Genomic DNA, 14,056 nt, shown 5'->3' on the forward strand with positions numbered 1-14,056 from the left:
TTATGGTTTCGGGTACTTCCGGTTCCAAAGGGAAGGACTTGGCGTGACTGCACAACATCCCCCACAGCTTATTCTGCATAAGTTATTTGTGATTTTTACTATGAATTTTTTTGGGACGTTACAAGTTGGTATCAAAGTCTTGGTTTGAGGGATTTGGGCACACTTTCAGGTGTGTCTGGAGTCAAACTGAGGAATTAGTATTATTTTTGAAAGAACATAAGTTTTCTAAAAAGATTTTTATAAAGAAAAAGGGGGTGTGATGCATGTAATCAACCGAACTCAAGTAAGTGATTCTCAAGATACCCATACATGTTGATATGTTATATTATATGAAATGTTTGCATGCTAGTATAAGGCTAACGATACCTTCAAGAATTGCATGATAGATTGCCCTGATTTGTGATGCCTTGTAGCCTAGGAGGGATTGGATGTTATGTTAGATTTGGAATCTATATTGGTGGAAGTGATCGCTAAGTGTATGCTTTAAAAATTGTATACGATTAAGATCATATAGCCCAAAAATGAATGATTAAGCCTTATTTTTTGTTCCTTATCTGGTTGTGGTCTTAGGGTATAATCTTTTATTCGAAAGTCTATTTAATCCCATATTATGTATAATTTGCATGCATAAGTCAACTGACAGTGTTAGTGGAAGTTTCTAGCATTGTAGCAGCAAGTGAGTAGGGGATGTTCTGAGTATTATTGCACGAATGTTGTTTGCTTTGTGCTTTGTGGGACTCTTGATGATGTGAGTTAAGTATTAAGTGAATATGTTAAGTTACATGCTGCAAAGATTAAGTAATCTTAGAGTGATTGATTTGACCCTATTACACAACTTTCGTTTGAGTCTAATCGTTGTAGGGTTGAATCTTTTAGTCGAAGGATTATATAAGTTTTGTTGATGTAATTGTATTCATGAAGTACTTAACTGACATAAGTGGGAGGAAAGTATAGATAGGTGTGGAAGGTAGTATTGGGCCCGTACTACTGAAAACACAAAATCCGTACTCAAATTGAGGAAAGTCACAGAGATTCTAGGAAGCGTGTAGGATGAGGAATTTTGTGGGTATGTTTTGATTATTGTATGGTTGTTTTTCAGAATGACGATGAACACTCGTGGAGAAGATTCAGGTTCTAGTTCAGGCTCATGTGTTGGTGCTGAACCGATTGATGAGCACACAAAACGAAATCTAGACTTGGAACATTATATTACGATGAAAGAAAATCTTAATCATTCAAGTAAAGCACACAAAACAAGCTTTGGGTCTCACACGATGTTGTGACGGAGAACTCTATACTACACATTCACAATTCGTATAAAGCTTTGGAGAAAAAACAAAAATTGAGATGCAATGAAATTATACTCATCAATCTTCATTGCAACCTATAAATAAAAACAAGCTAATAATATATATGCAAGAATTACTTCTACTACTAACTATTTGCACCTAAAGACCAAGAAACGTAATCGAAAAATAACAACTCTTTTAAAATAAATAATAAATAGAACTAAGCACTACTAGCTAGAAATCCTTGATCCAACCCATGATCACAAAGATGCCAAAACATGAGTGTTCAAAAGACTCAAGGCTGCCAGATAATGGTTGTCTCAGCAATCATTGAAGTGACAACATAAGGATCCATATTCGATGATGGCCTTCTGTCCTCAAAATAACCTTTATTTGCCTTCTCCGTTTCTCTTCCAACCCTAACTGATGCGCCACGATCCGCTACACCCTGTAATTAATTAACCAAACCCTAATTACACATTCATGAACCAACCAAAATATATTTATAAAGAAATACCCAATTGAAGTTATTGATATCTGCCGTCTCATGCTTTCCGGTTAGTCGGCGCTCATTGCCTTCTCCATAAGCAGCCATATGTTCCTTATGCCTCTTTTCAAGCTTTCCAATCGCCTTCCTTATCACATCAAAACCTCCATCCGATCTCATTGATTTTGTACTACATACAAACCAACATACATATATATATATTCAAGTATAACAGCATTAATCCACGTAAATATATCTCAAATTAAATGTCTTGTATGTAGCACCATTTGTATGTATGTACCTGTAGTTCGTGTGAGCACCTGCTCCATTCCAATCACCATGAACAGGTTTTGGGTCAAATGAAAGAACCACTCCGGCGATCTCAGTTATCCTCTGCGTATAATATTCGTAGATTAAAAATAACGTCTTTAATTAACACCAAACTTGATTGTTTTTGGATTTTTTTAAAGAACACATGCATATAATATTACTTTATCAATCATACCTCTAAAATGTAGCGAGCCACCCACACCTGGTCGCCGGCGGAGATGCCAACCGATGGACCAACTTGAAACTCCCACTGGTGATGATCATAAGGACATTAAAGATCATAAGTTCACCCATTTATTACAAATACAAATGAAATTTATATATCAATCGTCTGTTTTTAATTTTTGTATAGATCAGAATGCATGATCATATCAGATAAGATATATACCTGGCCAGGCATAACCTCTCCATTAGTGCCACTAATATTTATTCCGGCATACAAACAAGCCTTGTAATGTGCATCAACAATATCGCGCCCAAAGGCTTTATCAGCACCTGTCCCACAATAATACGGTCCCTAATACATACACCAAAAAAAAAAACAAACAATTCATTCAAGATATATTTAATTATCATTATATATAGAATCTATATATATTTTGACAGTTTGAAAAAGGTGATCAAGACATTACTTGAGGTCCAGGGTACCCTCCAATAGGCCACCCAATTGGCCACTTTACATCTTTTTGTAGCAATGTATACTCTTGCTCTATGCCAAACCTGTTTTCATTTATAACAATGCAACCTTTATAATACACAATATCTTCGGGTTTAATTCGTTATCATCAAAATAATCGTTTTTTGTTTTTCAAATGAAAACTATATATATACATATACATATACCAGGGTTCTTCTGCAATGACGTCAGAATGGCTAAATATTTTTGCGGCATTATGACGTTTATTAGTTAGAATCGGGTCTCCTTGAGGGTTGTATGCATCACACATCACCTATAAATATACATATATATATATTATGAAATGAAATCAACTTGAATTAATTTTCCAATCAGTAAACCAGCTAGCGTTTAGTTAGAATCTATAAATTGTTATCAACTAGTTTTTGGAACATTTAAGCAAATATAGATATGAACAACTTACGAGAATGTTGTTGCCTCTCCTGAATGGATCCTTATATATTGCTTGAGGACTAGAGACATGATAAAAATGTGTTACTTAGTCGATTTAGATTATATTATTTATATACGTATTAATTACTGGAAGTATAAGTTTTGATGAAAGATGGAAATTAACAAACTGTATAATGATTTCACTGTCCTCGCCACGGGCTTGCTTGGTGCTAGATCCGTCGTAGTTCCATTTTGGTAGTTCTGAAGGATCAGAGACCGGTCCAGGTAGGGTCTAATAGCAATTAAACACAATATATATATATATATATATATATATATATATATATATATATATATATATATATATATATATATATATATATATATATATATATATATATATATATATATATATATATATATATATATATATATATATATATATATATATATATATATATATATATATATATGGCATACAAACCTCAGAGCATGATTTATATATGTAAGTTATTCATGCATGAAAGAAAATTTAAGAAACTATTTTTTACCCTAGCTTTGCTTCTTATGTCCACACCAGAACCACCAATCCTGTTTAATTTATAATCAATCCAATATTAGCAAATAAATAAACTGTACAACTTTCATGTGGTCTTCTAAAAATGAGTATATATATAAATTAATAAAAAGAAAGAGAGCATGCAGACAGATCTAACCATATGTATTCTGCGATGATTTTTTCAGTGGAACCAGAAAGATCGAGATTAACGAGATCGGAAAGAAGAGACATTTTGATGACTAAACAAAATTTTGTTTTAAATTTTTTTAGTTTTTTCTAAGGTTTTTGTGTTCTTGAGATGAGTTTAAGGAGAGAGAGTGAGGCATTGACGGGTTTCTTGTTAACAAACCCCATCCTCTATTTGACCCATCATTAATTTATGTGAGTTTGTTATGATGTAAAGTGAAATCATTTATCTATATCTACATAAAATAAATTGTTAGCTACTATGGTCAAAATTGTAATTTACTTTAAGGTATGTTTGATGTATTAATTGTTAGCTGAAAATATAGTTAATAACTAAAAAGTTAGTTGTTAGCTGCTAGTTGATAAAATATATATATATATATATATATATATATATATATATATATATATATATATATATATTGTAAAAACTAGATGAAAGAATGAATTACGTTTGAGTTGTCAACACGATGTAACGCCTCCTATTTCAGATTCTTTTTTCAAACAAAATGAACCTAATCTAGCACTAAAAATCATAACCAAAGGTAGGATTCCAAAATCATATCATAAGTCAGCATCGCATTAGCATTCAATCAACCAAACCTTCATAATAATGTTGAATGATGATGATTTAAGTCATTTAACCACACATCATGACTTAATCATCATCATAACTACCGTTTTGTAACCCATATGAACACAATCACTTTATTTGCAACGCTAAAGAGTAGACTTTTACACAGAAAGGAAAACATTACAGTAAATATATTTAACTTACGAAACAATTCATAAACATCTTTATCCATGTTTTAATCATCAATTAGAAACCATGCTTTCACTTTCTTTCACAAATCCATCTCCAGTCCAATCTTTATCAGATGCCAATCCTTTCTTTATCGCCCGTCTCTCCTTAATTGCTTCTTGCTGTATTCTCACAAGTTCAGTATGCGTAGTAAAATATTGAAGTGAAGCCCTGCATAAAACATTTCAAAAAACTCATTTCTTTTATAAAATGTAATTCAAATTGACATTTTCAACTGCATACCCTCTAAATTCTTCTATGGTTGCGAAGTTATGAGCTCTCATGAAGTCCTTGAGCTCCTCACACAGCTTCGATACCATATCATATCCATACATCATCACACCCGTGCAAACCTAAAATTACAAATAATTTTTAGCAGTTTGACTTGTTATTTGAATAAAATATTAACTTGAAGTGAATTAATTATACATACTTGAACTGTATTTGCACCAAGAAGAATGAATTCAGCAGCATCTCCACCAGACTCTACACCTCCAATTCCAGAAATTGAATAGTCGCCATCTTGAAATTCTGATTTCATCATTTGTGCAATACTCATTACTTTTGCAAGTGCAATGGGATGAACTGCCTTGGAAGAATAGCCTCCTGGAGTTGAGTATCTGTGAGTCATACAAGTGAAAGATTGTTATTGGAATCAATGGAATCTCTCAAAGGAATTGGAATCAGAAACGGAAATGGAGTTTGAAGGAAGTGTAATGTATTGTGTGTTGGGTTGGCAGGAAATGAAATGAAATTCAATAACAAAAAAAGATTGAATAAGTTATTAATTTTCATTTATAATTTAATCTTTTACAGTAAATTATATTTTTGGTCCCTAAGTATAACTGTTTTTTTCAATTTTGATCCCAAACGTTTCTCTTGCACTTTTGGTACCAAAAAAACATCTTGCAATTTGGGTCCTTATTTGAGGTTTTTGTAAAGTTTATGGTCCTGTTCCAAGAAAAAGATCATATTGGGACCAAAATTGCAAAAATCTGCTATACTCAGGGACCAAAAATAACTTATTTTACTTGGAATTAGGGACAAAAAAACTAATAAGGACCGAAAATGCAAGAGAACCATTTGGGGCCAAAATTGCAAAAATCATCTGCACTTGTGGACCAAAAATGTAATTTACTCAATCTTTTATTTCAATATATATGAGGGGTATTTTGGTCTTTTGATAAAAAAGAAAAGAATAGAGCTGATTTCCTTCCACCCGACCGCCCTTGAGAACGGTGGAATCCATAAAACAATGAAATTTGAAGGGATCTGACTGAAATGAATTCGTCTATCTAGCAACCAAACACACCATGGAATGGAATCTCGGATTCCAATTCCATCAAATTGCAACCGAAACCATAGATAACACTTGTCAAATTAGATTAGATATACAATATAATAATACTAACCCTTCAACACAAGGCTCGGGATGTAATGTCTTCAAATTAATGCCCATCACACTCATTATTGTGTTAATTGCAGCTATACCCTCGCATCCGGATTTCAAAGCCACCCTAGCTGGCTATAACACACAAAAAAACAAAAAACAAAAAACATTTCATATAACACTGACACTGACACCGACACCGACACCTCACTTATGGATTCTGACCTCCTTACTGCTAAAGCAAACACGCATACCTGAGTAATATCTGTAATATTTGGAGTCATTTTTGCCCAAACAGGAACCGTAGCTTTAGCATTGATCCATCCACATACCTCTTCTAACAAATCACAATCCTGCCCGACTGCTGCCCCCATTTTTCTTTCGGGCATACCATGAGGACACGAGAAATTGACTTCAATAGCATCCTATTAAAAAAAAAAAAAAAAGTTAAAACTATTACATTCCAAATGGCGATGAATTTAGATTTTTTAATATTTTACAAAAACTTACAATTCCAGTTTGCTCGACTCGATCAACGAGTTCTTCCCATGCAGCTTTGTTGTATTCCTCCATGATTGATGCAATAAGTATCCTGTCTGGATACTCTTCTTTCAATTGTTTGAATTCTTTCAACATTGTTTCTAAAGGTCGATCACTTATAAGTTCAATATTTTGCCACCCAATAACTTGCCCTTTAGATGAGCCATTCACTCCAGCTCGTAGGCGCGCGTATCTTGGGGTAACATTGATAACTTTTGCAGCATCTAGTGACACCTGAATATTACAGGTTAACGTTAGGAACTTGATTGAAACAAAGGTCAGTTTTTTGAAATTTGAAGAGCCCAAAAGTCATAATTGCGACATGAAGTGGATTTCTGACTGATTTATGAAGCCTGTTTGGAACTTGACTTCATCAGTCTGTGAGAAATCAATTTGATTGCATATTTTGGTAGAAACGTGTAACGGTGTAGGCGTTTTGATGGATTTGTTTGGGAGAAAGGGGAAAGATTCTTAAGTTGCGTGAGAAGCTAAGAAAGGAGAGTAGTTTGACAATTTGGCACTAGTGTAAAAATAATGAACTCTTCCTCCTTTTCCCTTCTCTGATCACGACTTTTCTTTGTTTCTTTTCCTTTCTAATCGAGATCGGATCAGGATCGGATGATTGGAGGAAAAAAAGTTAAAAAGTAATTATAGCAACTAAAAAAATCGAGATCAGATAATTTGAAGTTTATTCCGGTGTTCATATCGGAAATCAACATTATAATCAGTTTACACATACGCAAACAGCCATCCGACTTCAAATTCAAATGGAGGTGATCAGTTAAAATCAATCTATGAAAGTTCACTCTGTTTTAATGGAGTAAAGTTATTGAAGAAATTAAGAACGATCGAGCATTATGGATCAGAAGACTTACTGTTTTAGCTATGACTGCACCCCAGCCTTCATCGAAAGCTTTTTTCATGACTTTGTAGTTGGTCCCTGGAGGACCCGACCCGATTACGAATGGATTGGGCATATGTAAGCCATTAACGTTGACACTCAGATCAGGTTCTTGTTGCTTCATTTCTGAAGCAACGATCTTCAAGCCGCCAACTCTTGCTCTGCCACTGACACGGCGGCGAGACGATGGTAAAGCGACGCGGGAGGATGTGAGGCCATTGAGATGGGTTAAACCCAGGGAAGACGCCATACTCGTAAAGAAAGAAAGATTAAAGGAAAGACGATGAAGATGGGGACTGAAATCTGGGGAATATGATGATGAGAAAAATGGTGAAATTGAATATCTGGGAATCTGAGTAAAATGTTAGAATAATTGGGATCGGGGAAAATGAGGCATCTTGTTGTGAGTGGATTGGCGTTGGTTTATGAGCTGAGGCTGAGCTGCCGAAAATGTGTTACGTAATCCTTTGAAAAAACAATTAAGATTCGTATGTAATAATAGAAGGTGATATGCTTATAATGAATTACTATTATTTTTATCAAATATTATAATTTTTTAAAATTATTTTAAATTGATATCCAACTATATGTTTTTTTTTTTAAATTTCATTAAAATAATGTTACTTTTTTAATATGCCTACTTAATCTGGAAAACGGATGATTTATTTACCATTTCGTAGATAATATTATCAATTCATATGCCAAATTGTCATATAATATTGTCATTATCAATTTCATAGACGATATCATCATTTAGAAGATGATATATGTAAAATGGATGGCTATTTTGTTGAATAGACTAATTTTTTTCATTATTACGTTAAGAATGATCGATGATATTAAACATATTGTTTTTTTGTTTTTTTTGTTTGTCCTTTTTTATCAAATATTAGAGAAGCAATAAATATTAATTAGAATGTTAAGAGTTATAACTTCAAATTACAAGCATGTATAAAAAAAGAACTTTTCTTATATTCTAGACAAAACTTCAAAAATGGTCATTGTGGTTTTCAAAAATATCAAGTTTAGTCCCTAAGTTCAAAAAAACTCACAGATCGTCCTTGTGGTTTCAAAACTTTTAACATTTTGTCATTCCGACTCACTCCGTTACCATTTAGCCGTTAAGTCATGGGCATTTTTGTCGTTTCATTACCCAGGGACCATTTATGAGGTTTTCTATTACTTTTTTTTTAAATAAATAAATAAATTTAATATGCAAGGGTCCCACCTCTATTTCCCTCTGACTCACCGAGTCATTCCCCCAACTCGGCAGGCTACTCACTGAGTGAACTATAGGAAAACCCTAGCCCTACTCATCGAGTCTGCTCTTGGGACTCGGCGAGTTCATGCCATGATCAAGCTCAAATGACCTCCTGAGGTCAGATCCGTTCCTCTAATCTATAGATCTGGCCTCTTTAAGCAACATAAACACGTAAAGTCTAGATCTTGATGCCCATGCAAAGACCCAATGGCTCTATTTGAAGAAATGGACTCAATATGTCACCCTAAGCTCATATTACCCAATGTCACCCCATAAAGATCAAGGAGTTAAGGTCTCTGGACCTCTTTGGATCCAGATCTGAAGCCTCAACACAAGAAGGGACCAATTGCACCATCATTCACACTCTAAATGGGAAAGAAACCCTAACTCTCAAGGATTAACACCCAAAACTGAAGAAGGATCGAATATATAGCTCAATATGAAGTCCTTAGGCTCTGAACTCCATAGAATAGCACCCTCTTCAACTCCCTCTTGCCTTGGTCACCTTCTTCTTGCAAAAACACCCACACAAGGATCAAAAATGGCCTCTTCTTCCTCACAAACGCTCTAGATCGCTTAGGGTTTCACTCAGGGGTCTGATAGCCGCAATTGGTGGCTATAAGCCCCTTTAAATAGGTCTCAATCCCCGGGAATTAAGGCTTCATTAAATAGCGCAGACTCACTGAGTCCACTACTCGACTCGCCGAGTCTGGTCATTAACCCGGATGGAATTCGCGACTCTACTCGGCGAGTCTAAGCATCAACTCGCCGAGTCCCTCCAAAATAAGGAAAAAATAATGTACCTGGGAATCCGGATGTTACACCAACACAAAAAAACTTTAAACTTGTTTTCTTTGTGAATTTTGTATGTGATTTGTATTTGTGTGTCGACTCAAAAAGATTGACATTTTTATAGTAGAGTATCTATCCATTAATTGTTTATTAAATATATTATATAAGTTATAAAACCTTTGAATATTTAATCATTATTAAGAGACTTTTTAGTGATATTCATTAAAATAAGAGGTTTCAAATGCATGAGATGTTTGCAAATTTTTATGGGGGTTTCAAATACATGAGATTCAAGAAAAAATGCTAGCTTTATAAGTATGTATGATGTATGATTATATCCAACTATATGTTTTATTTTTTTACATTTCATTAAAATAATGATATTTTTTAGTATGCCTACTTAATTCTGGAAAACGGATGATTTTCTGACCATTTCGTAAATAATATTATCAATTCATGTGCCAAATTATCATATAATATTGTCATTATCAATTTCATAGATGATATCATTATTTAGAAGATGATATGTGTAGAATAGATGACTATTTTGTTGAATAGACTAATATTTTTCATTATTACGTGGAGAATGATCGATGATATTAAACATATTTGTTTTTTTCCTTTTTTATCAAATATTAAACAAGCAATAAATATCCGGTGTTAGGAGTTATAACTTCAAATAACAAACATGAGCCAAAGGCCTTTTAGCCCAACGGTATCTCATGTTGTCCTTCCTTCTTAAGGTCGAGGGTTCAAGTCTCAGTATGGATATAAGTAGAATAATTTAGTTTAGTATATATTTTCTTGTCGGTGGTTATCCAATTATTATTATTAATCCTAAATGATCATTTTCAAGTACAAACGTGGTCTAACATCATGTTAGAGTTACGTATGAACAAATATGATGACAATGAAAGCATTATTAATCTATTCTAAATCATATATTTTATCATTTTCTTATTCTTGTGATATTTTCTTTTTTCCAATACAATAATATACTAGCATGTTCGTTCATTTTAAGAGTAGACTTTTGTTTACTTTTACTAAAAAAAACGTTTACAACTAAGTTTAATCATTAATATATTATATTAAAACATGAAGTAAAGAGAAAAAGATAAATCTAGTTAAATTTACTAATTATTTAAAAAAAAAAAATACCTATATATAGGCATCAAAATCACAGTTGGACATTTACAAACTGCAATTTCATCAAAAGTATTTTTTTTAAAAAAAAGGTTGTACTTTTGACATGATGAAAATTGCAAATGACATGAAATTCATCCAAACCCATCTATGGTTTCATCTCCTCAATCTCATATGTTATTTTTTAATTAATCTCAAGTGAGATTGTACAAGTGTTTAATGGGATTGTATAAGTGTTTAATGCATAGACATTTGAAATCCTTTTAGAACATTTTCCCAGTGCCATCTTTTCGTGGAATAGACTCATCTAGCTCCATTCTACGCCATCCCCCAACCAATGAACCTATTTCTTCATTTTTATCATACAAACCAAGAAGCCCTCCCGTGTGTATAAACATAATCTTTCTTCCTTCCCACTTTCTTGGATTTTCTGCCATGTCTTTCATCATTCCATAAGCCGCCTTTCCACTACAAAACACACATAAATAAAAACCAAAATATGACCTTTTTTTTTTTTTTTTTTTTTAAATTCCATGCTTCAAAAGCAAATATAATAGCCCAAACCTGTAAACAGGATCCAGGATCACACCGGTGCTTTCTGCAACTTCCTTGACAAATTTAAGCTCTTCTGCTGTACTCATGGCATACCCGACTCCTTTGGCCTATCAAAACAAAATATTAAACAAATATCAAAATGTCAAAAATTATACATGAAAATAAGTTTATGTTGTTACATTTTCGATTTTGACTATATCATGTGAATTGACTCCAGCTTCAAGTCCATCAAGTAGACCTTGGACATAATCATAGAAGTATTCCGGATCATCACATACACAATATGCAGTAACCTGCAATTTAATTTTGTTAAATTAAAAGTTTTGAATCTTTAAGGAAAGAAATTAAATTAAAATAAAAGATGTGGATGTACTTTTGTTTTAAGCTCACTTAGACATGAAGCAATTGACAAACCAGCAACTGTACCACCACTAAGAATCAATAAAAATACAATAAAAATGAAGTTAGAGAGAGATAACTTTATATAATATCATGCTTAAAATATAAAAGTAATCACAATAAAAGTTGAAATAATAACAAGACTAAAACCTGCCACATGCTACAACAATATCATCAAAGCTTGTTTTGATTGTCCCGTTTTGGACCTGATTCTCAATCTCCCTAATTGCTTCAATATATCCCCTACATCACATGTTGGAATTCACCTTTTAATTTTTTTTTTAATATTTTGTAAAAATATATATATATATATATATATATATATATATATATATATATATATATATATATATATATATATATATATATATATATATATATATATATATATATATATATCTTAAAAAAAATCCAATCTCACCAGGTCCCTAAGGAATTTGATCCACCAACCGGAATGACATAAGGTTTTCTTCCTTCTTTTATCAACTTCTCTTTCAACAAATTAGTAAGTGTCTGAAAGTCAAGCAAAAAGGAAGAAAGTTTTGTAATTTACTACAATATTTTTGTTGACAAAATGTTTGAATATATTACATACCAAACTTCCAATTCTTGAATATTCTTCCTTTGAAACAAGATCAATATGTGCACCAACTAATCGCTCCACCAACAGGTTTCCTGTCAATCCAGGGTCTTTTTCCACAAGAACCTGGATGGTAATTAGATTTTTAAATTAAAAAATAAAATTTATAGATCAAGAAAAACTGAGAAATGGTTTGAATATAGGAAACCTTTGAGGTACGAAGTATTAGAAAACAATCTAGGTTGAGATACTTGGCAGCGACAGCTGTCGCACGACAATGGTTGCTTTGAATGCCGCCAATGGTTATGATGCAGTCTGCTCCTTGTGCAACCGCATCTGCTAACAAGAATTCAAGTTTGCGAACTTTGTTCCCGCTCAATTGCATACCTGAAAGATCATCACGCTTACATGATGAAGAGTTTTGTGTCAGTATTGCAAAAAGAAAGCAATCAACTATGATGATATCCAGTATTACTGATAACTACCCATCTAGGTTTTAGTGGAATTCGATGCTATCCATACACATTTTCAGAAAAGAAAGCAGCAGGTACTTGTAAAAATCATCAATCATATAACAATTACATCAATAAAAACACTTCATAAGTCATGTAACTAGGCATAAAACCAAAACTTTTCACCGATCTGCATTCAAACAAAATCCATATACTGAACGAAGTACAAACCAAAATATGGATATGAGCTAGTTACCTTTAGCCAGACTTCAGTGTCCTTGGGCAAGTTAGGAAGGTTCCATTTGTGAATTGGAGTCGGAAACTGAAATCAAACAAAACCAACAATAAAAAACGGCATAAAACAGGGAGTGAAGGAGGGAAAAGGGTACGAATTACATGTCCAAGAGAGAAGGCGTGAGAAGGAATTGGATTGAGTTTAGATGCCCATGTCGGAGGATGATATGGTCTCTGCGTCAAGAACTCGGAAGTCGATTGTTGTTGTTGTTGCTGTAATTGAGTTGTGGATGCCATGAAACGAAATGGAGTTTGATTTGGGCGTAATTTGGGGGTGTTGGTGGTGGGTAATGAGAAGAATGGTGATAGGCTGGGACTTGGGGTTAATCGCCGAATGCTCCAGGTGCTGTTCAACATCAGGAGAGTGGACTAATCACTATGGTCCCAAATCTGTAAAGGAAAGATAACCATGGTGGCCAAGTAGTAAAATTTAAGACTACAGTGCTCAAATCGTTAAGTTATTATTGAAGATAATCAAGAAGAGCACACAACTTGAAGTCATGTTTTATGACTTTAATATATATGAGATTTTAATACTTTATTCAAGAAATTTATTATTTTTATAAGAAAATAGTTTTTAAATCATTTAAAAAGCATATAACAAGTTATTGTGAGAATATGAGATAATGTTGTTAAATAATAATTAAGTTCCACAATTATATTACTTATTTATTACATGAATTATTCAACTTATTTAAGAGGTAACATGTTTCATGTTCATTTATTCCATTTTCGATATTTTTTTTCTAACCTAGAATAGAGTATACAGTTATTTGTTTTGGAATTTTTACGATAATATTATTAAATAATAATCAAATTATATTATGGTTCATTCTATTTTAAACTTTTGTTACTAATTTAAATGCCAAGTTTTAATTTTACACTATTATTACCAAAAAAATTTATACCGAAAACTATTTGGTCTACTACCTTCTTGATTTTCAAATATTATTGCTTCGACTTTACACAATTTACAACAACAAACTAGTTCGATTATGGAATTGTGATAATACACAATACTTAAAAA

General features: G+C 32.9%; 3 protein-coding genes across 4 annotated transcripts; all 3 read right to left on the bottom strand.

The window, feature by feature from the left end:
* Positions 1-1,421: 1,421 nt before the first annotated feature.
* LOC111903056 (glutamine synthetase nodule isozyme) lies at positions 1,422-4,208 on the bottom strand. 2 transcript variants are annotated; one of them, XM_023898850.3, is made up of 11 exons: positions 3,892-4,208; positions 3,727-3,766; positions 3,364-3,467; positions 3,207-3,255; positions 2,950-3,056; positions 2,739-2,826; positions 2,495-2,623; positions 2,282-2,356; positions 2,078-2,169; positions 1,807-1,966; positions 1,422-1,737 (listed from the first exon to the last, which is right to left on the bottom strand). In XM_023898850.3, the coding sequence occupies exons 1-11, from the start codon at positions 3,963-3,965 to the stop codon at positions 1,585-1,587; spliced, it is 1,071 nt and encodes a 356-aa protein (XP_023754618.2). In that variant the 5' UTR covers positions 3,966-4,208; the 3' UTR covers positions 1,422-1,584. The 2 variants fall into 2 exon arrangements, with proteins under 2 accessions (XP_023754618.2, XP_052623265.1); XM_052767305.1 differs by having other exon boundaries at positions 2,950-3,058; positions 3,182-3,255.
* A 406-nt stretch (positions 4,209-4,614) lies between these two features.
* On the bottom strand, positions 4,615-8,034 carry LOC111903026 (dihydropyrimidine dehydrogenase (NADP(+)), chloroplastic). The gene is made up of 7 exons (XM_023898823.3): positions 7,528-8,034; positions 6,623-6,886; positions 6,367-6,537; positions 6,135-6,247; positions 5,156-5,342; positions 4,966-5,075; positions 4,615-4,893 (listed from the first exon to the last, which is right to left on the bottom strand). The coding sequence occupies exons 1-7, from the start codon at positions 7,801-7,803 to the stop codon at positions 4,737-4,739; spliced, it is 1,278 nt and encodes a 425-aa protein (XP_023754591.1). The 5' UTR covers positions 7,804-8,034; the 3' UTR covers positions 4,615-4,736.
* Positions 8,035-10,882: 2,848 nt separating this feature from the next.
* LOC111903024 (putative D-cysteine desulfhydrase 1, mitochondrial) lies at positions 10,883-13,436 on the bottom strand. Its single transcript, XM_023898819.3, has 10 exons — positions 13,132-13,436; positions 12,992-13,057; positions 12,492-12,686; positions 12,299-12,409; positions 12,125-12,216; positions 11,854-11,946; positions 11,678-11,735; positions 11,484-11,597; positions 11,314-11,411; positions 10,883-11,217 (listed from the first exon to the last, which is right to left on the bottom strand). Exons 1-10 carry the CDS (start codon positions 13,384-13,386, stop codon positions 11,013-11,015), a joined length of 1,287 nt encoding a protein of 428 aa, XP_023754587.1. The 5' UTR covers positions 13,387-13,436; the 3' UTR covers positions 10,883-11,012.
* Positions 13,437-14,056: the final 620 nt, after the last annotated feature.

This window comes from Lactuca sativa, chromosome 9, assembly GCF_002870075.4.
Source record: "Lactuca sativa cultivar Salinas chromosome 9, Lsat_Salinas_v11, whole genome shotgun sequence".
Lineage (NCBI taxonomy): Eukaryota > Viridiplantae > Streptophyta > Magnoliopsida > Asterales > Asteraceae > Lactuca > Lactuca sativa.

Excerpts from the sequence above, each read along its gene's own strand:
- LOC111903056 (XM_052767305.1), bottom strand. The coding sequence starts at position 3,965 with ATGTCTCTTCTTTCCGATCTCGTTAATCTCGATCTTTCTGGTTCCACT. Across the intron at positions 3,468-3,726 it reads ACATAAGAAGCAAAGCTAGG|ACCCTACCTGGACCGGTCTC; the intron begins GTAAAAAATAGT and ends AATTGCTATTAG. Across the intron at positions 3,256-3,363 it reads GACAGTGAAATCATTATACA|TCCTCAAGCAATATATAAGG; the intron begins GTTTGTTAATTT and ends TCATGTCTCTAG.
- LOC111903026 (XM_023898823.3), bottom strand. The coding sequence starts at position 7,803 with ATGGCGTCTTCCCTGGGTTTAACCCATCTCAATGGCCTCACATCCTCC. Across the intron at positions 6,248-6,366 it reads ATATTACAGATATTACTCAG|CCAGCTAGGGTGGCTTTGAA; the intron begins GTATGCGTGTTT and ends TGTGTGTTATAG. Across the intron at positions 4,894-4,965 it reads ACCATAGAAGAATTTAGAGG|GGCTTCACTTCAATATTTTA; the intron begins GTATGCAGTTGA and ends TGTTTTATGCAG.
- LOC111903024 (XM_023898819.3), bottom strand. The coding sequence starts at position 13,386 with ATGTTGAACAGCACCTGGAGCATTCGGCGATTAACCCCAAGTCCCAGC. Across the intron at positions 13,058-13,131 it reads ACGCCTTCTCTCTTGGACAT|TTTCCGACTCCAATTCACAA; the intron begins GTAATTCGTACC and ends GTTTGATTTCAG. Across the intron at positions 12,217-12,298 it reads ATTCAAGAATTGGAAGTTTG|ACACTTACTAATTTGTTGAA; the intron begins GTATGTAATATA and ends CTTGACTTTCAG.